Source organism: Lithobates pipiens, unplaced genomic scaffold (genome assembly GCF_037356315.1).
Source record: "Lithobates pipiens isolate NorthernLeopardFrog02 unplaced genomic scaffold, aLitPip1_a1.2 Scaffold_3, whole genome shotgun sequence".
NCBI lineage: Eukaryota > Metazoa > Chordata > Amphibia > Anura > Ranidae > Lithobates > Lithobates pipiens.
The window spans coordinates 249,376,686-249,403,313 of record NW_027507790.1 but is presented as its reverse complement, the minus strand read 5'-3'; the positions used below and the strand labels follow the sequence as shown (position 1 = coordinate 249,403,313).

General features: G+C 44.7%; 1 protein-coding gene across 2 annotated transcripts in view; it reads left to right on the top strand.

The window, feature by feature from the left end:
- Window positions 1–26,628, top strand: part of MYO5B (myosin VB) — a 382,616-nt gene that overhangs the window by 206,101 nt on the left and 149,887 nt on the right. For both annotated transcript variants that reach the window (XM_077463013.1, XM_077463012.1), the window contains exons 9-10: window positions 2,006–2,115; window positions 15,153–15,418. In XM_077463013.1, the coding sequence (XP_077319139.1) occupies window positions 2,006–2,115; window positions 15,153–15,418 (376 nt within the window). The remainder of the gene's footprint in view (window positions 1–2,005; window positions 2,116–15,152; window positions 15,419–26,628) is intronic.

The window sequence follows — 26,628 nt, the reverse complement described above, 5'->3', positions numbered from 1 at the left end:
GACAAAATGTGGAAATTTTCAAGGGGTATGAATACTTTTTCAAGGCGCTGTAAGCTGCATTTATTCCTAAACTTTCTTAACAGATGAATTATAGAAAATTATGCCAAAAAGCAAACGTAACTTTTTTTTATTTTTTAGTATATAATTGAAAGTGATAGAACAATTTGAGTCTTGCTGAAACAGAATAGTGGGCTGTTCATGACCGCAGGGCAGGTCTCTAATGTAGAAAAGCCTTTTAGTTTAAGATGCCTGAAACTACTAAGTGGAAGTGACACGGAACATATGAGATAGAATCGTGTGCTGGCATGAGATGTTCAACATTTAATGCGGCTTTTTGATGGAGCGTTCCTGTCTGCGACCACTAATGTGCTTGTTGTCGGGCAGAATTACACGACGCTTGCCACATCAATAAACTATACAAACTTCTTCGGCTTTAATGAAAACTTTTTTTTTTTTCTCTACAGCTACACTAAGCAAATAAATAAATACACAAATGAAAAACTTATATATAAGAGTTGTTTTACCTGCCAAAGGATTTGTATTTGTCTATCCAGTCCTGAGATTCACACAGCTCTGCTACGCAGAAAAGCCCTGTGTGGCAGAGGATGACAATTGATTTTTTTCTGCTGTAGGTAAAGCGGAACTAAGGCCGGTTCACACCTATCTGTGCATTTCTTTTTTTTTTCAGCGTTTTTCCAGTTTTGCAGAAACACACTACAGTCCATTTAACATGGTTTCCTATGGGATATGGGATATTCACATCTATGCATTTTATGGAAAGGGCCAGGGATTGTTTTCTGGCTTTTGGTTCCATTGACTTCAATGGTTTGAAAAATGCAAAATGCAGCTGGGAAATGCAACCTGCATAGGTGTGAAGCAGATCTCAGGCTGCATTCACACCTGAGCCTAGTGATTTACTGGCGTTTTTTTAATTTGAGTGTTTTTTTTTTAGAAATCTCTCAGTGCGGACAGAGGCTACATTACTGTTAAAGGGGTTGTAAAGGTAAATGTTTTTTCACCTTAATGCATTCTATGCATTAAGGTGAAAAAACATCTGACAGTGCCTACACCCCGAGCCCCCCCGTTTTACTTACCTCACTCCTCGAAAATCCCGCGCTCGCCCCCACCGTCCTTCTTCGCCACTCAGCCTGGCCGCTGATTGGCTGGAGTGGATGGATGGAATGCATCGCAGCCATTGGCCCGCGCTGCTGTCAATCACATCCACTGACGCGGAGCGCCGGGGGGCGGGGCCGTGTGATACAGCGAGCAGCTATAGCTGCCGGCTGTATCACGGGTGCGCGCCCGCAGGTGCTTCTCACCATGCGAGGGAGCTCGCATGAACGTGAGAAGCACCTGCGGGAGGAAGCCAAGACAGCCGCCGAGGGACCCCAGAAGAGTAGGTTCGGGGCCACTCTGTGCAAAACGAGCTGCACAGTGGAGGTAAGTATAACATGTTTGTTATTAAAAAAAAAAATAATAATTAACTTTGCAATCCCTTTAAGCCTCATACACATGATCGGACTTTGTACAAACTTTTCCGTGGGTTTTTCTACAAAGCGCGTTGGCGGTAAGTTTGTATTGCATACACACGATCTGACTTTTTAGGCAACAAACGTGAACGTAGTGACGTTTCAACGTACTGACGACACTTCAAAAGAGGACATTCTTACTAAATTATGTAATTACTCCGGCGCCACCCTTTGGTCAACTTCTGTATTGTTGTCTGATCTTTTGCATTGGTTCTGAGCATGCGTGTTTGTACTTTGTACAAAATTCCGATGGTTTTGTGTACACACAATCGGACTTTGCTCCATCAGACTTATGTTGTCAAAAAGTTTGTCCGTTCGCACAGCCAACAAAAGTCAGATGAAAACCGAAAAAGTTTGTCCAATGGAGCGTACACACGGTTGGATGTTGCTAATTTGTATGTTTGTTGTCAAAAAGTCCGATCGTGTGTACGGGCCTTTACTATAACTTTTTTTTCTCTGTGCTGATGTTTCCGCAGGTGTTAAAGAGTCTCATCAGATGACGATATTTAAGATCATCGCCTCTATTCTGCATCTGGGGAACGTGCAGATCCTTTCCGAGCGTGATGGAGAATCCAGCAGTCTGGAGGTGAGAGATCCCTGTGTTAGAGGGAAATTACAAATCAACTGTCATTTAATGTGTTTTTAGACTCCTTTCACACTGGAGGCGTTTTTCAGGCGCTGTAGCGCTAAAAATAGCGCCTGTAAAAAGCCTCATCTGCAATCCCAGTGTGAAAGCCGAGTGCCTTCACACCGGGGTGCTGCGCTGGCAGGACGCAAAAAAAAGAGGTGCTTCAGGAGCTCCTAAAGTGCTCCTGCCGATTTAAAGCAGCGCCGCCAAAGTGTCTGCAAAGCGCCTCGGCAGCGGCACTTTGCAGGCGCTTTTAACCCTTTATTCGGCAGCTGGGGAGGTTAAAGCGGGGTCCGCCGGGACTCCGCGTTTTTTTTTTTTTTAAAAGCCAGCAGCTACAAATACTGCAGCTGCTGACTTTTAAAATAACGACACTTACCTGTCCAGCGCGCCTGCGATGTCGGCACCCGAAGCCGATCTCTCGATCGTCTCTCGGGGTGCTGCCGCTGCCATCTTGTGTATGGGAGTCAGGAAGTGGAGCCTTTCGGCTTCATTTCCTGGTTCCCTACTGCGCATGCGCGAGTCGCGCTGCGCAATAAGGATGGTCCCGCTGCCTCTGGGATCTGTGTGTTTCCCAGCAGGCAGCGGCGGACTTTCGGAAAGGGGCGTAATCTACGCCCCTTTCCGCAGAGAGCTATCCCGGAAGTGGGTGCAGATACCTGTACTGTACAGGTACCTGCACCCCCCTCCCCCCTGAAAGGTGCCAATTGTGGCGCCGGAGGGGGGGGAGGGTTCCGATGAGCGGAAGGTCCACTTTAGGGTGGACCTCCGCTTTAATAGCGCTCCACTAGCGCCGCAAAAACTACGGTTAAAGCGCTGCTAAAACTGACGGCGTTTTAGCAGCTACAAATACTGCTGCTGCTGACTTTTAAAATAAGGACACCTGTCCAGGGCGCCCACGATGTCGGCACCCAAGGCCGAACTGTCCCTCGGTCCTCGGATGCTGCCGCTGCCATCTTCAGTAAGGGAATCGGCTTCACTTCCCGGTTCCCTACTGCGCATGCGCGAGTTGCGCTGCGCAATCTGAATGGTCCCTGCTGTCTCTGGGACCCGTGTGTGTCTCAGCAGACAGTGCGGGGGGGATGGGAAGAGGCGTAGTCTCCTGTGGGAGTCTATGCCTGGAAGTGGGTGCAAATACCTGTCTTAGACAGGGATCTGCACCCCCCTCCCCCCTGAAAGGTGCCAAATGTGACATCGGAGGGGGGGGAGGGTTCCAAAAAGCAGAGGTTCAATTTTTGTGTGAACCTCCGCTTTAAAGAGGAAGTAAAGGCAAAAAATGTTAAAAAAAAAAAAAACACACACCCTGTAAGGCAAAGGCATAATGAGCTGGTATGCATAGCATACTAGCTCATTATGAATAACTTACCTGAGAACAAAGCCCCCGAAGCGGTCCTCCGTCTTCCTCTTTGCCACTGCCATGTATCCCGGAGCGACTTCCGGGTCTCGCATCTCCGGCGCTGTGATTTGCGCATGCGTACGGAATCCGACACTCGCGCCATATCACCACGATCTGCGGCCTGCGAGCCGCTGTCTACAGCGCAAGATTTCATAAACCGTATAGGTTTAGGGGATATTTCTTGGACCTACAGGTAAGCCTTAATCTAGGCTTACCTGTAGGTCAAAGTTGGTTGTAAGGGTTTACAACCACTTTAAGTTTTTTTTTTTTTTTTTCCACAAAATTTTTTTTATTGAGGTAAAGAAGTCATACAGAGAAATACAAACAATGGAGTAAGTATAGCATCAGAATATACATGGCACAATAAGACATGAATGCGTAGATAAATAGTTAATAGATCAACAGCTTACTCCAGAATTTAACCAATTTCCAACCGTGGAAAGAGTCACATTAAAGATCTTAGTTACTGATATAGTTGAATCTAGAACCAACCTTAAGGGTGCATTAACTAGAAAGGAGGGAACACTAAGATATTCTGAGCTATCGAATGGGAAAACAGATCAATCAGAAATACATATTATGGGGGAAAGGAAGGGTGGAAAAGATTAAATTTAGAGGATAGGGGTGACACTGAGAAGGGTATAATCTAGTATATGAGAATTATTTAACCCAATTGTGAGGAGTAAGCGTCAGTAAGTTTGAAACGGCGCCAGTCCTGCCATATTTCTGAAAATTTTGTGACTGTGTCATTGGATATGCTAATTAATTCTTCAATGGTTTCGGTGTTATTTAATCTACGGAACCATTCCGCTATGGTTGGTACTGTAGAGGATCGCCAATGACATGGGATGCATTGTTGCGCCGTGTTAATCATAATCATATTGAGTGATTTAAAGTAGCGTGTCCTGGGGATTTTGGTGTAGTGAATTAGGTAGGAAGCAGGGGAAAAATTATTGGTTTGGGATGTTACAGCAATTATGGTGTCATGGACAGATCTCCAGTAATTCTGAAGGGCGGGACATGACCACCAAATGTGAAGCATGGTCCCTTCCGCCTTGCCACAGCGCCAGCATAAGTTGGAATTATTATCTGAGAATTTGTGAAGCAGGGAAGGGGTTCTATACCATTTGGAGAGAATTTTGTATCCTCCTTCCTGAACCGCTACATTAAGGGATCCTTTGAGAATATAAGTACAAATGGTTTCCCACTCTGAGTCAGAAAGTTTGATAGCTAGATCTTGCTCCCATGAGGAGTAAGGCTTGCTGGAGAACGCTGAATCTCCCATGAAGAGATATGTGTACAGGATGGAGATGAGATGTCTTTGTGGTTCGTGTTGTGTACAAAGACTTTCTAGGGTGTTCAAATCTCTTGTCCAATAGTCTATATTATGTCGTCCAGTCAAGAAGTGCTGTAATTGTCTATACGTCCAGTCGGAGATGTGGATAGGGGAAGCCGTGGTATTCAAATCATCCAATGATCTGAAATTCTTTCTCCTGTCGAAGAATTGCCTAGCAGTAAGATCTGTGTGGGGCCAGGAGTTGGCCAGATAAATGGGACTCTTGCCTGGTGGAAAATCGGGATTGTTTCTCAGTGGGGTAAGAGGACTCAGCCATGGGTGCGGATATATTGTTTTCAATGCCTTGTGAATAACAGACAGTGTGGTCCCAATCAGCGGATGTTTCTTGTGCTGTATCGGTATATGGCGTGGATTTATCCAGGGCAGTGATCGAAGATTTTGTGTAGAGACAAAGTGTTCTAGTGGTACCCAATCTTTTACATTTTGGTGAACATTCCAATCCACAATCCTGGCAAGATGTGTGGCCCAATAGTATCGACGTAGGTCAGGAAGGGCAATTCCACCTTTGATTTTTGGAAGGGTAAGGCGTGTAAAACTTATTCTTGGCCTTTTATTTTGCCATATAAAAGCGGAACATATTTGACGGAAAGAATGGAAAAAGGACGAGGGAATATTGATCGGTATCGTTTGTAATAAGTAAAGGAAGCGTGGAAGAATAGTCATTTTAAGGAGTGCAGCTCTACCGAACCAGGACACTTGTAGAGCTCTCCAGTTCTTAAGGTCTGATTTGGTTTTTTGCAAAGTTGGGAGAAAGTTTTCCTTAAAGAGGTTGGAGAGGGACGTCGGTATTTTAATTCCCAAATAAGTGATTGAGTGATCAGCCCAATTAAAGGGGAAATTTGCTTTACATTGCGTTACCATCTCTGCGGGGAGAGTTACATTCAGGGCAATGGATTTGGAGTAATTTATTTTAAGATTGGAGATGGATTGGAACATCTCCAAGTCGGAAAGAAGATTGGGGATGGAGATATGCGGGTTGGTTAAGAAAAGAAGAATGTCATCCGCAAAAGCTGCTAATTTATAAATGCGGGTATTGATTGAAACGCCATTAATATCTGGATTCAATTTTAGTTTATTGAGAAGAGGTTCGAGAGTGAGGACAAAAAGTAAAGGTGAGAGGGGACAACCCTGTCTCGTACCATTGTGGAGCCGGAAGGCGTTTGACAGGTGGCCATTGACCCGCACTCTGGCGGTCGGTTGGGAGTACAGAGCCCGAATATATGAGATAAATAAGTCCGGCAATCCTATTGCTTTGAGGGTCGAGTCCATGTAATCCCAGGCCACCCTGTCAAACGCCTTCTCGGCGTCCAGGGAAAGAAAGAATCCTTGTTTTTTGGTTGAGGTCAACCAATGGTGGATGTTAAGCGCTTTAATAGTGTTATCCCTACCTTCCCGTCCTGGGATAAATCCCACTTGATCTAAAGAGATCAAAGACGGGAGAAGCGGCAACAAGCGATTCGCTAGAATTTTAGCATAAATCTTGACATCCACATTAATGAGTGAAATGGGGCGGTAATTCGTGACCAGGGAAGGATCTTTGTCCTCTTTCGGTATTACTGTAATGTGTGCTTCAAGCATATGAGGGGGGGCATGGGAAGTAGAGGCGAAGGATTTATATGCTAGGAGAAAGCGGGGTCTAAGTATGTCTGTAAATGTTTTGTAATATGTCAAAGGAAGGCCGTCTGGGCCAGGTGCCTTCCCTACTTTCATCTCTTTGATTGCTTTATCGAATTCTTCTTCGGATAAGGGAGTATTCAGCTTTTGGGCATTTTCCTGAGAAATACGCTTAGGGCCAAATTTGGAGAGAAATTCGTTAATCTTATGCTGTCTCACCTCCAAACTACTGGTCTTAGTGGGCCTAGAGGGAATGTTATAAAGCGTTTGGTAATATTCTTCGAATTTTTGGGCTATATCTTCATTTGAATTGTAAGCTTTACCCTGGTTATCAGTAATATGATGTACAGTTGAGTTGAGTTTCTTACTTTGCACTGCTCTAGCCAGAAGAGAGCCAACTTTATTACCCTTTTCATAAAAGAGTTTATTTCTTAGGACATATTGTCTCCTGATCTTCAGGTTAAGTTCTTCTAATAATTGTTTCCTGATTTGTGTCAGGGATTGATAGGTCTGTATTGCAAGTGTTTGTTTGTGCGTGGCTTCCAACACGCGAATTTGGGACATAAGTGTTGCTATTTTGGCCTGGCGTTCTCTTTTAAGAAGAGAGGATAATTTGATAAATTCCCCTCGGATTACAGCTTTATGAGCTTCCCATTGGAATAGTGTGGAGGTGTCAGGGATTTCATTAAGTCTGAAATAGTCTGTAAGACAAGTTTTTATGTTTGCCACGTTGATTGGGTCTTTGAGCAAGGCAGAATTAAGTCTCCACGTTTTAGATTTGGTTATAGTTTCGGGAAATTCCAGAAGAATGGATATTGGATGATGGTCAGAAAATGTCATAGGTTCTATTTTGGCCTTAGTCAAGAGGGGTAGGTCAGGTTGTGAGATAAAAAAATAATCAATTCGGGAGTATTTTTGATGAGTAGGGGAGAAATATGTATAATCTTTTCCCTGTGGATTCAGCGTTCTCCAGGAATCATGTAGCAGGATGTTTTGGAGTTGCAATTTTATTTGTTTCAAAGCTTTGTATGGCAAGGCTGAGGAACCAGAGGAGGAATCTAAGATAGGATTCAGGGGGACGTTGAAATCCCCCCCGAGAATGAGGATGCCCGATGAGAAGGAAGACAAAAGATCACAGATAGAACGAAAAAAAGTAACTTGTTTTGTGTTGGGAGAGTATATATTAGCAATTGTGATTGGTTTGGAGTGAATGGTCCCTTTAAGAAATAAGTATCTCCCTTCAGTGTCGCTTAGTGAATCTATTAGTTGAAAGGGTGTATTTTTAGAGATAAGGGTCGACACACCTTTTGTTTTGGAGTGGCTATTCGTCGAATGAAAAACCGTGGGAAAATTTTTATCCGACAGCTTAGGAGTTTTGTCTGTCAGAAAATGTGTTTCCTGTGCAAATATTATATTCGCTTTCAAAGTATGGCATTCTCGCAGGAACTGGGATCTCTTTTCCGGTAAGTTAAGACCTTTGACATTAATGGAGACCAGTCTCAGCGAGAGCGCCTTGGAATGTGTCTTGTGTGAAGGGGAGACCATTCTATCTTCAGATGTGCGAGAGACGCGATAGAACACCCTAGAAATATAATGACAGGGGTCGACAAAAAGACTAGCCAAAGGAGTTTATACTACGTTGTGAAAGAAAAACACTAGGAGAAAAAGGGGACAAAGGAATCCGGGGGGTAAAGGGTCAAAAAGAGGGGGGGGAGTGCTAGTCTCGAAGGATCTTACACCCGTAGATTATATAGAAGCGTAGTCGAGACTAGTGAAGAAATCAATTTCTCTGAGGTTTGTAGCGAGAACCAGCTCGCTGTGTCCGATGCAACAAATATAATGCAAAGGACTAAACCTAAACAGGTGTGAGATATTCCAAGAACTAATGGAAGTAAAAGTGGTATGGCTGAGCAGAATATCTCTGTGTGAAACGTCGTCTGGGTTATTGAGGAGAGTAAATACAAGATTAAGAAATGCTGACAGCTGAACGGAGGGAAGGGTATGAATGCTTAAAATGGAGGTGTGAAAAATGTAAGCTGCCTAACGACAGTCTAGAATCTTGTCAAAACATTTAGAGGAAACACCCGAAAAAGAAAAAAAAAGGAGTGTATATCGGTTAATGGATCTATTCAATATAAAAGACACTTCGTCTGCAGACACGAGTATGAGAGGCAAAACAGGATTGAGGATAAAGGGTGCAGGCCTGAGGCCTAGTAAAGTTTAACTGGAGACTCTAATTGACACAATCATGCATAAAACATTGTCAAGGCGAAGAGGTATTGAGAGATAGAAATAAAAACCCATGAAATGGAGTAAAACATGGAAGAAGGGTTACACAACATCAGAACTAAACCGATAATAAACTTCAATTTCAAATTAAAGAATTGTTGTCAGACTAAACAGGTATCTTGTGGCAATAAAGCAAAACTAGCTCTTTCCCAAATTGAACTAGAATAGTCTCGAGGACAAGTCAAGGATCTATCATTAGCAATACCCCTATGGAGATTGTAATAACAGAGTTGTAGGGGAAATGATAAACCGGGCAAAAAAAAAAAAAAAAAAAAAAAAAGGGCGTCTGAATTGTGATTGGTGTAATAAGGTATTAATAATACCCGGGATGAGAGCCATCAGACACAGTACGGAACTTAAATTGCATGTTTGTGACCCCCCCCATTAAGAATAAGGGGAGAGCGTGAAAATGACCACATCCTAATGGGAAATAGAGGAGGTGTCGTAACCCAAGACTCTTAAAATGGTAGGTGCTAACCATGATGTCAGTAATCTAAAATAGGACACAGATGGATTCATTTGTGCTTATTAAGTCACCCCTTACCCCGGGTATCCAGTAAGCATCTGGGTGCTCCTCAAAAAATTAAATAGATCTCTTTGTTTCCTGGCAGTAGAGGACCCAATGTAAAGAGGGGCTTCTGAGCACAACATAAATCATAAAAACAGTAATCATAGTTTCCCTCAGTTTCGGTAACAGTTAAAAACTGGGGGGAGGGGTAATCCACAGGGACCACAGCGCATATTAGTGAAGGGGATGGAATGAAAACAAATGGTCCCCCACGAAATTGAGCAGCTCACTGAATACCCAAGACAGGTCTGGGGTAACATACATCGCCTGATTGGTAAGTTATGTGTATTCTCTAGCTAAGGAAAATGCCCATGAGACGTTGCATTGGGTCCATGTGAATTACACCTATGAAAGGAATATCATGCTTTAAGAAAGAAAAATTTTCATCCCAACATAAAGGTTTATAATGAGTACATTAATAAAAATCCCAGAATAGACTACAGAATAACAATCTCTGAACAGCTTGAGATTCACACAAAAAAAAAAAAAAGAGAAAAAAGGGGGGCAAGTTTGCTAGTAATAATTCCCCGAGACTTAATGTGGCCCGAAAAAAAAAAAAAAAAAAAAAAAAAAAAAAACCCTCGAGTCAATAAAAAGAAAAAAGAAATACGATGGGAAAGAGGTGTCAGTATATCAACAGAAGAATCCCATTTAGCAACTCCAAGAAAGGGTTAATACCCCTGCATTTCTGATCAACGATCTCGACGAGCTCTTCTCGTGGTCGGCGCTTTCATCGGACTGGAGTTGTGAGTAGGATCGGTGCGGAAGCCGTGAGGTTGATCAGGTGAAGGCGAACGTTGTCTGCGGTTGCGATGTTCTTGAACTTCCATCGGTTCGTATTCTTGCTGGTGACGTCTCCCGGATTGTGGACGAAATTCCGCGTACCAATCCGGTACATCCGTGAAGGGAATCTCTAGGGTGGCACAGAAGCGTCGGAGGTCTTCCGGAACTCTCAACAAAGCCGAACGGCCTTGCGCAGAAGCAGATAATGCGAACGGATACTTCCATCTGTACTGTATGCCCTTGGCACGCAAAACCTCCAGAAGCGGGCGGAGTTCCTTGCGACGTTGAAGCGTTATGGAGGATAGGTCTTGAAACAAACGAACTTCTGTATCGTTGTACATCAGCGGGTGTTTCACCCGCGCTTGTCTGAGAATATCTTCCTTGAGCTGATAGTCTATCACACAACAGACCACATCCCTGGGGGGGTCCGTCTCCTTGCCTCGTGGACGTAGGGCGCGATGAATGCGCTCCAATCCTATAGGGGTGAGGGGGTCCCGATCCAGGATAGCGTTGAACAGGCCCGTTACCTCAGGTCTCAAACGATCGGCTTCGACCGATTCAGGGAGTCCGCGGAGACGAAGATTATGTCGTCTACCGCGGTTATCAAGGTCCTCCATGTGGCGATTCAGATCTCTAAGTTGCAGGGTATGAGTATCTATAACCTGGCAGGACCGACGAAGTACCGTGGAATGTTGTGCCGTTCTGTGTTCAACATCTTGTACTCTGTTCGCAATCGTTTGAATATCTATGCGGAGCTCCGAAATAGCCGCCGTTAATGTTTGCTTAATATCATCCGCGACCGATCGAAGATCGGTAAGACTGGGGTGGTGTTGCGGTTCGAGTACAATCTCACCAGTAGCTGAGGGAGACCGTGAGGATTGTGAGGTGATTTGAGGTAATGGCGGGCCTCGTGTGGACGCCATATTGCTGGCCTGAGAGCGGACCATCTCAGGGATGTTTTGACTCGTTTCGTGAGACAAATCTCGAGGAGACCGGGATCGGGACGTAGAGGATCTACGGGAGGATGTTCCCATGTCGGTTCGTAGACCGTGGATTCGAGTTTACCTCCGGTATCTGCTGTTTTCCCTCCGTTACAGCAGGAGCTCACAAGTTAGGCTGCCATTCTCCTCAGCGTCCAGGCCACGCCCCCCACTTTAAGTTTATATATTTATATCTGATGTGTGAGGTATGTCAGATGTATGTGTGTGTATATGTGTGTGTGTGTGTGTGTGTGTGTGTGTATATATATATATATATATACACACTGTGAGAGAATTTGCCCCCTTTCTGATTTTTTTTTTTTGCATATTTGTCACACTTAAATGATCATCAAACACGTTTTATTATTACACAAAGGTAACCTGAATAAATACAAAATGCAGTTTTTAAATGATGGTTTCATTTATTAAGGCAAAAAAGCTGTCCAAACCTGCCTGGCTTAATGTGAAAAAGTAATTGCCCCCTAAACCTAATAACTGGTTGTGCCACCCTTGGCAGCAACAACTTCAATCAAGCGTTTGTGATAACTGGTGATGAGTCTTACACGTTGCTGTGGAGCAATTGTGGCCCACTCTTCTTTGCAGAATTGTTTTAATTCAGCCACATTGGAGGGTTTTCCAGGATGAACGGCATGTGTAAGGTCATCATACAGCATCTCAATTGGATTTAAGTCCGGGCTTTGACTAGGCCGCTCCATAAACCTACATTTTGCTTTGTTTGAACCATTTGGAGGTGGATTTGCTGTTGTGTTTCGGATCATTGTCCTGCTGCATAACCCAAGTGCACTTGAGGTCATGAACTGATGGCCGGACATTCTCCTTTAAGATTTTCTGGTAGAGCTCAGAATTCATGGTTCCTTCAATTATGCAAAGCAGCCCCAGACCATCACACTACCACCACCGTGTGTGACTGTTGGTATGATGTTCTTGTTATGAAATGCTGTATTATTTTTATGCCAGATGAAAGGGGAAGCACACCTTCCAGAAAGTTCGATTTTTGTCTCATCAGTCCACAGAATATAAGTCTTGGGGATAATCAGGAGGTTTTTTGGTAAATGTGAGATGAGCCTTTGTGTTCTTTTTGGTCAGCAGTGGCTTTGGCCTTGGAACTCTCCCATGGATTTGTCATTTTTGCTCAGTCTCCTTATTATTGAACCATGAACACTGATCTTACCTGAGGCAAGTGAGGCCTGTAGTTCTTTAGATGTTGTTCTGGGTTCTTTTATGACCTCCTGGATGAGTCGTCGTCATGCTCTTGGAATCATTTTTGTAGGCCGGATACTCCTGGGAAGGTTCACCACTCTTCCAAGTTACCTCCATTTGTGGATAATGGCTCTTCCTGTGGTTTAACTGGAGTTCCAAAGCCTTAGAAATGGCTTTGAAAGCTAGACCGATATACATGTACATTACTTTGTTTCTAATCTGTCCTTGAATTTCTTTTTTAGATTGTGGCATGATGTGTGGCTTTTTGTGATGTGTTAGCGTGCTTCACTTTGTCAGACAGCTTCTATTTATGTGATTTCTTGATTCAACAGGTCTGGCAGTAATCAGGCCTGGGTATGGCAAGTGAAAATTAACTCAGCTTTCCAAAAGATTGTGGTTAATCACAATTCATTCATGATTCAGCATGGGAGGGGGCAATTACTTATATATGTACAAAGCAAGGTCCATAAAGACATGGATGAGTCCGCGCTGTCCTGAGGTCTCTACACTTTACTATATGTAGATGGACATGTGCAGGAGGGGAGAGGGGTCTATACTGATGGGGGGGGGGGGGGGCATCTATACTGATAAGGGGGGGTCTGCACTGAAGGGGGTGTCTATACTGATTGGGGGTCTGTACTGAGGGTGGGGGTCAGTACTTAGTGGGGTGGGTCTATACTGAGGAAAGGGGGTCTCTACTTAGTGAGGGAGGTCTGTACTGGAGGGAGTGGTTTGTACTGAGGGAGGGGGGTGTGTACTCAGTTGGGGGGGGGGGGTCTGTACTGAGGGGGGACTATAGTTTGAGGCCACTGGTCCATAGTGACCTGATAGCATCACGCAGTTGCTGCAGATTTGTCAGCGGCACATCCATGATGCCTCCCATTCCACCACATCCCAAAGGTGCTCTATTGGCTGAGATCTGGTGAGTGTGGAGACCATTGGAGAACAGTGACCTCATTGTCCAGTGGTGAGATGATTGGAGATTTGTGACATGGGGCATTATCCTGCTGGAAGGAGCCATCAGAAGATGGGGACACTGTAGTCATAAAGGGATGGACATGGTCAGCAACAATACTCGGGTAGGTCGTGGTGTATAAACGATGCTCAGTTGGTACTAAGGGGCCCAAAGTGTGCCAAGAAAATACCCCCACACCATTACACCACCACCCCCAGCCTGAACCGGTGATACAAGACAGGATGGATCCATGCTTTCATGTTATTTAAACCAAATTCTGACCCTACCATCTGAATGTTGCAACTGAAAACGAGGTTTATAAGACCAGGCAATGTTTTTCCAAATTTCTATTGTCAAATTCTGATGAGCCTGTGCGAATTGTAGCCTCAGTTTCCTGTTTTTAACTAACAGGAGTGGCACCCGGTGTGGTTTTCTGCTGCTGTAGCCCATCTGCTTCAAGGTTTGATATGTTGTGCATTCAGAGATGGTATTTTGCATACCTTGTTTGTAATGCGTGGTTATTTGAGTTACTGTTACCTTTCTATCATATGGAACTAGTCTACCCTTTCTCCTTGACCTCTGATATCAAAAAAGGCATTTTCCACCACACAACTGCCGCTCACTGGATAGTTTCTCTTTTTCTGACCTTTCTCTGTAAACTCGAGAGATGATTGTGTGTGAAAATCCCAGTAGATCAGCAGTTTTTTTTTTGTTTGTTTTTAAATACTCAGACCAGCCCGTCTGGCACCAACAACCATGCCACATTTAAAGTCACTTAAACCCCCTTTCTTCCCCATTCTGATGCTCAGTTTGAACTTCAGCAAGTCGTCTTCATCATGTCTAGATGCCTAAAAGCATTGAGTTGCCGTCATGTGATTGGCTGATAAGCAATTTGTGTCACCAAGCAATTGAATAGGTGTGCCTAATAAAGTGGCCGCTGTGTATATTTTATATATAAATACGGCATATGAATATTTAGTATTCTCAATTCCAGCCAGTAGGTGTAGCTCTAAGCCCCTTTTTACATGTTTGTCTATCCTTGTTTTTTGTTTTTTTTAAATGCCTGCTGTTTACAGAGCTCAATATCTAAAGTCCCAGTGTACAAACAGAACTGAATGAGTCACTTCTTGCCTGTCTGTACCAATCTTGTAGTTCGAATTTTTAATCAGAAAGAGACAGTCTGAATACAATCAGCTTCTGTTCTTTTTTTGTCACTGGTGCACCCTCTAATGAAATGTGCGTTTGTAAAGCAAAGTTTATATATAAGTAGTTTAAAAAAAAAAATAATAATAATAATAAAACTGACAACAAACCATTGTAGTATCCTGTTATGCCGCTTATACACGATCGGAATTTCGGCCAGCAAAAGACCGATGAGAGCTTTTCATCGGAAAATGCGACCGCGTGTATGCTCCATCGGAATTTAGCTGGCCGAATTCCCGCCAGCCAAAATTTGAGAGCATGTTCTCAATTTTTGAGACGGAAAAACTTTCTATTCCGATCGTGTGTATGCAATTCCGACGCGCAAAAACTCACACATGCTCAGATTCAACTACAAGATGGAAGCTATTGGCTACTGGGTATTGAACTTCCTTTTTCTAGTCCCGTCGTACGTGTTGTACGTCACCGCGTGCTTGGCGGTCAGAATTTGGTGTGACCGTGTGTAGGCAAGACAGCTTGAGCGGAATTCCGTCGAGAAAAACCATCAGCGCTTTTTCCGACCAAAATTCCGATTGTGTGTACGCGGCATTAGAGTTGTAATCCTCTTAACTTTGATATATAGTAGTATTTTCTTTGTTCATCTTAATAGCAATGCTCTCTCTGTTTCTTAGAAAGGGGACGAACATCTCAACCACTTTTGCACCTTGCTCGGCGTGGAGCACGACCAGATGGCGCACTGGCTGTGCCATCGGAAATTGGTGACCACATCGGAGACGTACGTGAAGAACATGGCTCTTCAGCAAGCCGTGAATGCCAGGAACGCTCTGGCCAAGCACATCTATGCTCAGCTGTTTAACTGGATCGTACAGCATGTGAACAAAGCTTTGCATACGACCATCAAGCAGCACTCTTTTATTGGGGTGCTCGACATATACGGGTAAGACTTGACCCCCCCCCCTGTTCTTCTCATTTGTGTGCCCGCTAAACCCTTCAAATCTTTACTTGTATATTTGTGAGTTTACACACTAAATGGAGGGATCGGTATTTGTAGGACTAGAGCAGCGTTTCTCAACTCCCAACTCCTCAAGGCGCCCCAACAGGTCATGTTTTCAGGATTTCCCTCGGATGAAACGGCTGTGGTAATTACTAAGGCAGTGAAACTGATCAAATCACCTGTGCAAAACAATGGAGAGCCTGAAAACATGACCTGTTGGGGCGCCTTGAGGACTGGATTTGAGAAACACTGGACTCTATAGGGTTGTCCAACTGGCATACCTTCCAGCTCTCTTAGATGGAAAGAAAGATAATATTTTGTATTAGCGTTGTTGGGTAAAAGGCACCCCCTTGGCACGCCCGCTGCCTCGCCTCCATCACTCTTCCATGTTTTTTGAGGCTAGATTTATGCCTTTTTATAATAAGTTTACAGTTAAGGGCCTAATCTTAAGCAGGGTTCACGCTGATCGAAAATTCTGCTGGTTCAGCAGGAATCGGGCGAATTTTGTTCTGTGTGGAGCCCCCTCTATTCAATAGAAGCCGATCATTAGACTGGCGTCTGTCGAGCAGTCCTGCTGAAAAACCAGCATTCGATCGACAATCAGCGTTCAGCTGCTACACTGATCAGTGTATTCTGATGGGGTGGTGCGCACCACTGCAACCACATTGCTGGTGTGGATACAGTAGGGATGAGCTCCGGCGTGTTCGCACAGCCCACGTGCAGAGCCCGCCAGGAAGTCGGCACTGCGCTGCACTAATCACAGGCAGTGAGATATTGCCCGATCTCTGGAGTCGCGCATCGGGACAATGTCTCGCTGCCTGTGATTAGCGCAGCGCAGTGCCGACTTCCTGGCGGGCTCAGCACGTGGCCTATGTGAACACGCCGGAGCGCCTCCCTAGGATGCAGTAATCCTGTGAGTTTTGATTTAAACTTTAAACCCATGATTGCTGCGCAATGCACGCGATTGAGACACAATAGTATGGCAATTACAGGTTTAACCACTTCCGGCCCGCCGTACGCCAATATACGTCCTAAATTTGAAGAGGAATATCATTGTTATGGCAGCAGCTAGCTACCATAACCCCGGTACCCTCTTCTTTGGCTGGTGGTTCGGTTTCCGATAATAATGGTCTCTGCCACGGATTCTCCTCAAGATCACTTTTATCGGTGGTGGGAGAGGGAGCCCCCGCCGCGCTCTGGTGCCCTCTGCCTCTTACTGGAACTGTCGCCAGCGGCGGAGGCGATGGGATCCTTCTTGGTGTTAGGTATGGAGACGAGTGAGGGGAAGATGGCCCCCCCCACCCGTCTCCGTACCATTGCATGGCGGAAGCGACATCAAAATGTCACTTCCGCCCATAGCTCTTAGCCCTTGTACACACGGTCGGACATTCCGACGGAAAATGTCCGATCGGACCGTGTTGTCGGATAATCCGACCGAGTGTGGGCTCCATCGGATTGTTTCCGTCGGAATATCCGACCGAAAAAGTTTTAGAGCTGGGCTATAAAATTTTACGACAACATGATCCAACAAAGTCCGATCGTTTGTAGAGAATTCCGATCGGGCAAAGTGCCACGCATGCTCAGATCAAATTCCTAGACCAAAGCTATTGGCTACTAGCCTGAACGTAGTCCCGTCATAACTAAATAACGCCATCACGTTACGAATGATCGGATTTTCCGACAACTTTGTCTGACCGTGTGTATGCAACACCAGTTTCGGACAAAATCCGACGGATTTTGTTGTAGGAATGTCCGACCGTGTGTACAAGGGCTTAAAGGGCCTTGATTGTCCTATGAGGTTGCAGGACCTCTGTGTGGACAGTGCTGATTGGCCCTGTGCTGATCACATGCACCCTCCCAGGAAAGGAAATAAAAAAAACTCTCTAGCAATACCCACCAAACTGAGCACGTACAGAGGCATTCCCCAAGGCTCTGTACTATCAGGAGATGTATTGGGGACAGTAAAAGAAGGAGAGGAGCAGAGAAAAACAGGATCAAACAGCCTTTTTTTACACAATGCAGAGGATTAACCCCTTAGGATTCAGAGCGAGTATAACAAGAATGCTTTATCGCATATACGGACTGATTTTACTGTTGTGGGTTTGGTAACGCTTTAACATCATCTAATCCCTGATATGCGATTATGATTATGAATATGTTATCACAGCCATCCATACCACCAGGCGCTGATAATACTATATCTAAAGCCTTTTTTTTTTTTTTTTTTTTTTTTTTGTGGATAGGTAAAATTGCCAAAGTGGTGTCAAAGTGTTACATAAAGATACACTTGAATATCTTTTCAGGGAGCCTCTGTGTCCAGCTGTTCTTGGCTATCCAACCACTTACCATGGCTCATTCTTTCTCCTCGGAGTCCGGTGACCTTTAGAAATGCGCACGTCCCGCAGCTTGGTACATTTATTCGGTCAGCGGACTCCTTGGTGAATGGTAATACCGGCAGCAGGGGGTCCAGTTGTTCCGCTTCTAATTGGATTTTGTAAGTGGGCAGTCAGTCTGGTGTGAACACTTGGGGTAATTGTTTTCCTCGCTGACGCTTTCCCTGCGTTTGTGGAGGTAATTAGTGGGTTAATATAAATCTTTCCTCCTTTGCTCCGCTCTGCGGGTCCATTTCATCAGGAAGGTTCAGACTGGTGCGCTGCTCCTCCTTAATTGTCCTGAGAGACTCGCCGGTCTCAGAACAGATGAATGTGCGATTTTCCTCCTGCAGTTATAAATGAACAATTAGTCAATTTGTCTCTGGATGCAGCTTTTAGCTTATTACCTGAGCTTGTCTCAGCTCTTTATAAAATGAGAAGCTTCCCTGGACCGAGAAATAAGAGGAACCGGTTATAAGTCGCCTTTATGTTACGGGGGTGACATTTCTGCTGCGTTTGAAGCCGCACATTGTATGGCTAGTACAAACCTAGATTGGACATGTATGGGAAATGTGGCATTTTCTTTGATGTTCATTGAGGGGCATATTCATAACCAGCGGGTATATTGCCACGTACAGGACGATTGGATAGTAAGCTGAATAGTAAGATAGTAAGCTGAAATAAAAAAAATAGGCCAATTACCTCTAGAGGTGCAGAAATCCACAAACTTAGGTTGCCGTTTCCCAGGGACCGTCCCCGTGGTGGTGGTGGCAGTCTGTCCCCGGGAAATGGACATCCCTGGAAGTTATTTCCTGGCAGGAGGCAGCATTCAAAAATGGCGCCAGCGTGTGCGCAGAAATTCAAGCTTCTACACATGCACAGATCACTCCAGCCCTGCTGTGCAAAGGGTACAAGGCGGCCTTGGTTAATGGCTAGTTCAAAAACGGCACTGGCAGAGTTCTGCGTATGCTCAGCAATCCGTTCTGCCACACACATGCAGGCTGTTCCAAGTACCATCCTGTTTTACAGTTGGATTGGGGTAATTCTGACCTCTAAATTCTCTGTGTTATGTAATGATTGAGTAACACACAGAATTCGGAGCCCAGGATTAAGTAATGCAAAATCTTAATCCAGACCCCTAAACTCTGTGTGTTACCTAATTCTGCCCCCGAGCTCTGTGTGTTGCTTAATCCTGACCCCTGATCTCTTCGTGTTACTTAATCCTGATCTCTGTGTTACTTAATCCTTACCCCAATCTCTGTGTGTTACTTAATCCTGGCCCCAGAGCTTTGTGTGTTACTTAATCCTGACCCCTGAGCTCTGTGTGTTTCTTAATCCTGAGCTCTGTGTGTTTACTTAATCCTGACCCCTGAGCTCTGTGTGTTACTTAATCCTGACCCCTTTGCTCTGTGTGTTACATAATCCTTACTCCTGATATCTGTGTGTTCCTTAATCTGACCCCAGAGCTCTGTGTGTTACTTAATCTGACCCCTGCGCCCTGTGTTTTACATAATCCTGACCCCTGCGCTCTGTGTTACATAATCCTGACCCCTACGCTCTGTGTGTTACATAATCCTGCCCCCAACGCTCTGTGTGTTACATAATGCTGACCCCTGAGCTCTGTGTGTTACATAATCCTGACCCCTGAGCTCTGTGTGTTACATAATCCTGACCCCTGCGCTCTGTGTGTTACATAATCCTGACCCCTGGGCTCTGTGTGTTGCTTAATCCTGACCCCTGTGCTCTGTGTGTTACATAATCCTTACCCCTGATCTCTGTGTGTTCCTTAATCTGACCCCAGAGCTCTGTGTGTTACTTAATCTGACCCCTGCGCCCTGTGTTTTACATAATCCTGACCCCTGCGCTCTGTGTTACATAATCCTGACCCCTACGCTCTGTGTGTTACATAATCCTGCCCCCAACGCTCTGTGTGTTACATAATCCTGACCCCTGAGCTCTGTGTGTTACATAATCCTGACCCCTGAGCTCTGTGTGTTACATAATCCTGACCCCTGAGCTCTGTGTGTTACATAATCCTGACCCCTGAGCTCTGTGTGTTACATAATCCTGACCCCTGCACTCTGTGTGTTACATAATCCTGACCCCTGAGCTCTGTGTGTTGCTTAATCCTGACCCCTGGGCTCTGTGTGTTGCTTAATCCTGACCCCTGTGCTCTGTTTGTTACATAATCCTGACCCCTGTGCTCTGTGTGTTGCTTAATCCTGACCCCTGTGCTCTGTGTGTTGCTTAATCCTGACCCCTGGGCTCTGTGTGTTGCTTAATCCTGACCCCCTGAGCTCTGTGTGTTACATAATCCTGACCCCTGTGCTCTGTGTGTTACTTAAAGAGGAAGTAAACCCTGATGGGCTTTAGTTCCTCTTTTGCTCACTGCAAAGCCTGCAAATGAAAACCATAATCGGCTAGTATGCATCGCATACTAGCCCATTATGTGACACTTACCTGCAAAAGAATCCAGCGATGTCCCCTGTGTAGACAGCGTCCATCTTCTGGCCCCTCTTCCTTCCAGGCCGTGGGCTCCGGCTCTGTGATTCACCGGAGCCGCGTGGCATCACTCCCGCGCATGCGCATGGGAGCCGCGATTAACGGCACAGGCTAGGAAAGAAACGCCACTTAGTTTTGTTTCTTCCTCGCGCATGCGCCATGGGAATTTTCAGCGGACTACAAGTGAAACATCTCCTAAACGGTGCATGTTTAGGAGATATTTCCACTACATATAGGTAAGCCTTATTCTAGGCTTCCCTATAGGTAGAAGTCCAAAAAGTGGGTTTACAACCACTTTAAATCTGACCCCTGCGCTCTGTGTGTTATTTACTCCTGACCCCAGAACTCTGTGTTTTAGTTAACCACTTGATTTACCCCCATTCGTGACCAGGCCATTTTTTCTTATATGGCACTGACAGTTGCGCAGTCATGCAATACTGTACATAAATGAAATTGATGTCATATTTTTCCCCACAAATAGAGATTTCCTTTGGTGGTATTTAATCACCCCCATACCCCAGGACGACGTGATCTTTTCACGAAACGCGTTGGGTGGCGTGACACGCTTTTTGCCTCATTGGAAGTTGCAACCGAATAAGGATATCGTTTGGAGTTTGTGATCGGCCGACGCTTTTCCATTAACGATATGCTCTGTGTCCATTTACTTCTGTAAGTGCACTCTTTTTTACCTTCTTTTTTTAATAAATGGTGTTACACTATTTTGGATTGTTTGCTTCCTTCTTATGGTGAACATCTGTTCCTTGGTTGAAATTCGTCTGAGTCCGGCACTAGTGGTCCCTTATCCTTTGAAGATCCGAGTCGGATACATACCTGGGCTTGACCCCTATGATAGGCACTCCTTACTGGGGCATCTGGTAAGGAGCCATTTTGTTATCTACACGGTGGTGGTGCACTTAATCCTTGTTCCATGACTACACCTGTTTGGACTTTCGGACAAGTCACTGTGGATATTCGTTTGTTTGAACTCACTTATTTAGGACTTTAATGAGATTTTTTACTTTGTTTTTTATTCAACATAATTTTTGCACATATTTATAATTTTTGAAACACTAGTTTCATTGAGATTTCATTAGTGACCTTATTTTATAACAACCGGTGTTATTTATATGTGGTCTCATTTGCACTGTTTGGGTTTATGTCACTAATACATTTTTGTGTTGGGATGTAGTGTAATACTTTGCCCAACAATAGAGCACATATGCACTTTATTGTATATCTACACCTTGATTCAAGTATTAAGGATTGCGCAGTTCTATCACTTTTCCTTTCAAGTTTTTTATATAGCATTCTTTGGTATATATTTTGAATTGCTGCATGACTAGATATTCTTTCGTTTGTTTTCTTCACTGTAGCGCAGATTTTCTTTTCTTTTTCTATATTTAATCACCGCCTGGGGTTTTTTTTTTTTTTTTTTTTACGCTATTAATAGAAAAAAAAATATTTTTTACTTTCTGCTATAAAATATATCCAATTAAAACATTTAAAAAATCGAATTTCTTCATAAATTTAGGCCAATATGTATTCTGCTACATATTTTTTGTAAAAAAATCCCAATAAGCGTATATTGATTGGTCTACAAAAAAAAAAAGTGTGTGTGTGTGTATATATATATATGTATATACAGTGGTGTGAAAAAGTGTTTGCCCCCTTCCTCATTTCCTGTTCCTTTGCATGTTTGTCACACTTAAGTGTTTCGGAACATCAAACCAATTTAAACAATAGTCAAGGACAACACAAGTAAACACAAAATGCAATTTGTAAATGAATGTGTTTATTATTAAGGCTGGGTTCACACTGCTGCGGGGGGAGATCCGGATGTGATTCGCACAGCAAATCACATCCGATCTCCGTAGCACTGCGAGTTCAGCCATACAGATAGTATGGCTGAACTCGCAGCTGTCCCGCAGCAAACTCGCACAGGACCCTTTTTTGGGTCCGCAACGGAATCGGATCGCATGGGGGTTCACACCATGCGATCCGATTCCTGTGCGAGTCGGCAGATCGCACTGCGATATGCCGACGGATCTGGGGGTGTCATTAACATAACATTGACACCCCCAGCCGTCCGCATAGGGCAGTGTGAACTGCCGGCGGGAGGTATGCGATGCGGGAAAACGCCGCGGATTCGCGGCGTTCCCGCATCGCAATAGTGTGAACCTAGCCTAAAGGTGAAAAAAAATCCAAACCATCATGGCCCTGTGTGAAAAAGTGATTGCCCCCTAAACCTAATAACTGGTTGGGCCACCCTTAGCAGCAACAACTGCAACCAAGCGTTTGCGATAACGTGCAATGAGGCTTTTACAGCGTCCTGGAGGAATTTTGGCCCACTCATCTTTGCAGAATTATCCTAATTCAGTTACATTAGAGGGTTTTCGAGCATGAACGGCCTTTTTAAGGTCATACCACAACATCTCAATAGGATTCAGGTCAGGACTTTGGCTAGGCCACTCCAAAGTCTTCATTTTGTTTTTCTTCAGCCATTCGGTGGTGGACTTGCTGGTGTGTTTAGGATCATTGTCCTGCTGCAGAACCCAAGTTCGTTTCAGCTTGAGTACACGAACAGATGGTCGGACATTCTCCTTCAGGATCTCTTGGTAGACAGCAGAATTCATAGTTCCTTTTATCACGGCAAGTCTTCCAGGTCCTGAAGCAGCAAAACAGCCCCAGACCATCACACTACCATCACCATATTTTACTGTTGGTATAATGTTCTTTTTATGAAATGCAGTGTTCCTTCTACGCCAGATATACTTGGACACACACCTTCCAAAGAGTTCCACTTTTGTCTCATCGGTCCACAGAATGTTGTCCCAAAAGTCTTGGGGATCATCAAGATGTGTTGTGGAGAAATTGAGACGAGCTTTGATGTTCTTTTTGCTCAGCAGTGGTTTTCTCCTTGGAACTCTGCCATGCAGGCCATTTTTGCCCAGTCTTTTCCTGATGGTGGAGGCATGAACGCTGACCTTAACTGAGGCAAGTGAGGCCTGCAGTTCCTTGGACGTTGTTGTGGGGTCTTTTGTGACCTCTTGGATGAGTCGTCGCTGCGCTCTTGGGGTCATTTTGGGCGGCCGGCCACTCCTGGGAAGGTTCACCACTGTTCCATGTCTTCGCCATTTGTGGATAATGGCTCTCACTGTGGTTCGCTGGATTCCCAAAGCTTTGGAAATGGCTTTATAACCCTTTCCAGACTGATAGATCTCAATTACTTTCTTTCTCAATTGTTCCTGAATTTCTTTGGGTCTCGGCATGATGTGTAGCTTTTAAGGATCTTCTGGTGGACCTTACTGTGTCAAGCAGCTCCTATTTAAGTGATGCCTTGATTGTGAACAGGTGTGGCAATAATCAGGCCTGGGTGTGGCTAGAGAAATTGAACTCAGGTGTGGACAACCGCAGTTATAGTATGTTTTAACAAGGGGGGCAATCACTTTTTCACACAGGGCCATGATGGTTTGGATTTTTTTTCACCTTTAATAATAAACACCTTCATTTACAAATTGCATTTTGTGTTTACTTGTGTTGTCCTTGACTATTGTTTAAATTGGTTTGATGTTCCGAAACACTTAAGTGTGACAAACATGCAAAGGAACAGGAAATGAGGAAGGGGGCAAACACTTTTTCACACCACTGTATATGTATGTATGTATGTATATGTATGTATGTGTATATATATATATATATATATATATATATATATATATATATATATATATATATATATATATATATATATATACTGGAATTTGTATTTATTTTTATACTTGTAATGGCGGCATTCACCAACTTATAGCAGGACTTTGATATTGCAGAGTAAAATCTGACACTAAAGCCGCGTACACACGGGCGGATTGTATGGCCTACTTAGTCCGCCGAAACACATTTCAGCGGACAGTCCGCTCGTGTGTGGGCTTCAGCGGACTTTCTCAGCGTGCAGTCTGGCGGACTAAAGCCGCGTACACACGGGCGGAATGTCTGGCCAACTAAGTCCGTCAGACAATCCGACGGACAGTCCGTCCTACTTTTGAATGAACGGACTTGACCACACACGATGAACAGACAGTCCATTGAAAGCTTGCGCGATGACGTGAACGGCACGTACGACGGGACTAGAAATAGGACGTCCAATACACAGCAATGCAACCTTCCGCCGTGTGAATCCTTTCTGAGCATGCGCCATACTTAGTCCATCCAACTAGCCTACTCACGAGCGGACTGTCCGCTGAAACCAAAGTTGGACGGACTGTATTACGGAAATTCCGAAAGACTTAGTCCGCCAGACAGTCCGCTGAAAAAGTCCGCTGAAGCCCACACACGAGCGGACTGTCCGCTGAAATGTGTTTCAGCGGACTAAGTTGGACAGACAGTCCGCCCGTGTGTACGCGGCTTAAGTATTTCGGAATTTCCGTAATATTGTCCGTCATACTTTGGTTTCAGCGGACAATCCACTCGTGAGTAGGCTAGTTCGATGGACTAAGAATGGCGCATGCTCAGAAAGGATTTACACGGCGGAAGGTTGCATTGCTGTGTATTGGACTTCCTATTTCTAGTCCCGTCGTACGTGCTGTACACGTCATCGCGCAAGCTTTCAACGGACTGTTTGTGCATCCGTGTGTGGTCAAGTCCGTTCATTGGAAAGTATGACGGACTGTCCGTCGGATTGTATGACGGACTAAGTAGGCCATACAATCCGCCCGTGTGTACGCGGCTTAACACTTCGTGGAAACCAGTGACACTAGTACAGTGACAGTGCACATATTTAGAACTGATCACTGTATTAATGACACTGGCTGGGTTAAAAATCTCTAGGGTGATCAATGGGTTAAATGTGCGCCTAGCCAGTGTTTATGTACACAATGTGGTGCTTTTTAGTAAGTGAAAAAGAGTTCTGTGTGTTACTTAATCCTGCACTCTGCACATTCCTAATGCTGACCCTTGAACTCTGTGCTTTTACACACCCCTGACCCATAGAAGCATAGGTTTATATTTAATTGAACCATACCCTTTTAACCCCTATTCGCTGTTACATAAATTTGGCAACACCCACAGCGACGTGTCAATAGTGGTAGCAAAAATGCACTGTGAGATCATCTAAGGCACTGTTGCCTCAGCGGTCAGTGGTAGAAAGACTAGTGCCCTATCTTTGGGGCCAGTGGGAGAAAGTTTCTCATTGTTGGTGTCAGTGGGGGAGTAGTGTCCCTTCATTGGTGTCATTTGGGATTTGAATGCCCCCACAGCCTTGGTGCTCATTGGTCACTCTTTGTATATGCTTCATGTGCTGCACTGCTTCCTGCTGGACAGACGACATCACAGCTGGAACTATGTGGGCACCATTGGGCAACTTATCTCTCTGCCAATCAGTGTTGGCAAAGGTAAACTGCTGGGTGTTGAAATACTGTCACATACAGACAACGAGTGACACCTCTATAACCTCTAAGAGGTGACATGTGACAATGATCTCCAGTTACAAGTTTTACCTTTTGGCACTGTTTACTGGCAAAACCTGGTATTGTAATACAACAGAAAACATCGTCAGTGCCCATTTATACCTTTGCCCATAACTTTACAGTGCTGATCTCCATCTTTGCCCCCACTTTCGCATTGGCCCTCTCCACATGTATCTCTTGGGAGATGTAGTTCTGGGGGCATGGCAATGTGAAAATGACCTGACCTTTAAGTAGCTAACCCTGCAAGAATTTTACAAGCCTGGCAATGTCACAGGGAGATATAAAAGCAGTTTTTCACTAAAGGATCAATAAAAACAGAGGGGGAGGCTTTTGGTTAAATATGGGTCCTGGCAATGCAAATCTTTAAGCAGGAGTCGAACTGTGGAAGTTGTAGACAAAAAAAGACAAGCAGAAGGCAAAGGGTTGGTCACCAGCATTGGCGCAGGCTCCCTGTAGCTGATGCTGAATTGTAGCGCCCTGCTCCTAATGGGCAGACGCTCTTATTTTTCAAATTTAGTTGTCTGAAGCTGTAGTTTGGCTCAGGCTAATTTTTTCCAAAAAGTTCTGGTTTCTGTGCCAGTCCAGCTGGGTTGCACTGGTTCCCACTTGACCGTAGGTGTCGCTGTCACCGCCAGTAAGTATGGAAATGCAGCAGGCTGGATGTATTGAATACCGCCTCTTGCTAGGAAATAGCTCAGTGGGAGTGGTTTCCCTGCTGTGCATTCTGGGAGAGGGTATTTAAGGTACCGATGCCTTTTTTGGTGGTGTTTTCCGGGGTCCGCTATCCCGACCTCACGGCCCTCCTGGCCTGGGGTCT